Source organism: Penaeus monodon, chromosome 21 (assembly GCF_015228065.2).
Source record: "Penaeus monodon isolate SGIC_2016 chromosome 21, NSTDA_Pmon_1, whole genome shotgun sequence".
Taxonomy (NCBI): Eukaryota; Metazoa; Arthropoda; class Malacostraca; order Decapoda; family Penaeidae; genus Penaeus; species Penaeus monodon.
In genome coordinates this window covers 27,619,515-27,620,692 of record NC_051406.1, presented here as the reverse complement: position 1 = coordinate 27,620,692, position 1,178 = coordinate 27,619,515, and the positions used below count along the sequence as shown (strand labels likewise).

Here is a 1,178-nt window from a genome sequence, read left to right as displayed (position 1 = left end):
GGAAGCAACGCCCGACACGATTAGCAAGGAGAACAGATATTTAGAAAGATATTAAAATGACGGACTTCCATTGGCTGAGTGTAGTCATCTGAGCGAAGACGATCCGCCACTCTGAGAGAACCTGTCCAAGGTCATCCTTTTGTTCAGTTGCGACAGCGTCGCGCTGAGACAGAAGTCTTCCTGCTGCCTCTAATCCGGAATGAGGCGCTTCCTTGGTTTTACCAAACGCCTCCTTGCTCTGTGCGTCGCCTCGTCCTTCGAGATTCAAGAAGGTGACTGTCCTCCTGTCAAGTATGCTGCCCTGCTCGTAAGATCTGTGAGTATAGTGTAGTCTTGTGAACGCGTTTTGTACTTTGCAGGATGCAGAGTACGAGAACGCATAGAGGAAAACAAATTCTTGTTTGACTCTTTGGACTTCTTGGCCGTCTTCCCTCGCAGTCAGATAGAACTGAAGGTGCTGGTGCAGTGCCACAAGAGAAGTGATCTCATCCACATCAGTTCAGACAACATAACTTGGACCAAGAAGCAGATGGGAAATCAAACAACAGAGGTTGCTAGCACTCCTCTCGCGCATGGTATCACGGGCTGGGAAAGGTTCACCCTCTCCTTGAAGGACAAATTAACCCTCAAGGACAGGCAGAACCACTCGTGGGCGCCATTCGACATTCCCCTTTCATGCCATCCACAGGATGTCTCCATCATAGGCAAGCACCTCACTCGCCAGTGCTCGCCCCAAACGCCCACGTGGGTGGTCAAGGGCAAGAAGGTCGACATTCCTCTCTACGAAGGAAGCGAGGGAATAAGAGAGGCCCTGACGCTCTTCTCCGTGCTGCCCTACGGTCCTACCTTCAACATCTGCGACACGAGCTTCTCTTTAGGACTCCGTAACCAAAAGCTGGTGACAGGATCCGCACCCTTGGAAGGCTCGGCATACAGCCTTTCCATCAGTGTTCTCCCTGATAACACGTTGAAGGTGATTATTACTTATCTTAAGCATGCTATGGAAGATCGAGCCTTATACTGGTTTGCCAATGGGTAAAACTACATTTCCAAACAGTCGCGTAATCTACCTTATGACGGTATATTCCATGACCTATATGTTGTATGATACCGAGCACGGAACTCACAAGGTGTTTGAACTTTACCTACAAAACAAAATGCTGAAGACAGGAACATGT

At 49.1% G+C, this 1,178-nt stretch overlaps 1 protein-coding gene across 2 annotated transcripts in view; it reads left to right on the top strand.

Moving 5' to 3' along the window:
* Nucleotides 1-153: 153 nt before the first annotated feature.
* LOC119586400 overlaps nt 154-1,178 on the top strand; it is a gene marked incomplete in the record, with an annotated part of 6,096 nt that continues 5,071 nt past the window's right edge. For both annotated transcript variants that reach the window (XM_037935122.1, XM_037935123.1), the window contains 2 exon segments: nt 154-272; nt 360-973. In XM_037935122.1, coding sequence (XP_037791050.1) covers nt 200-272; nt 360-973 — 687 coding nt within the window.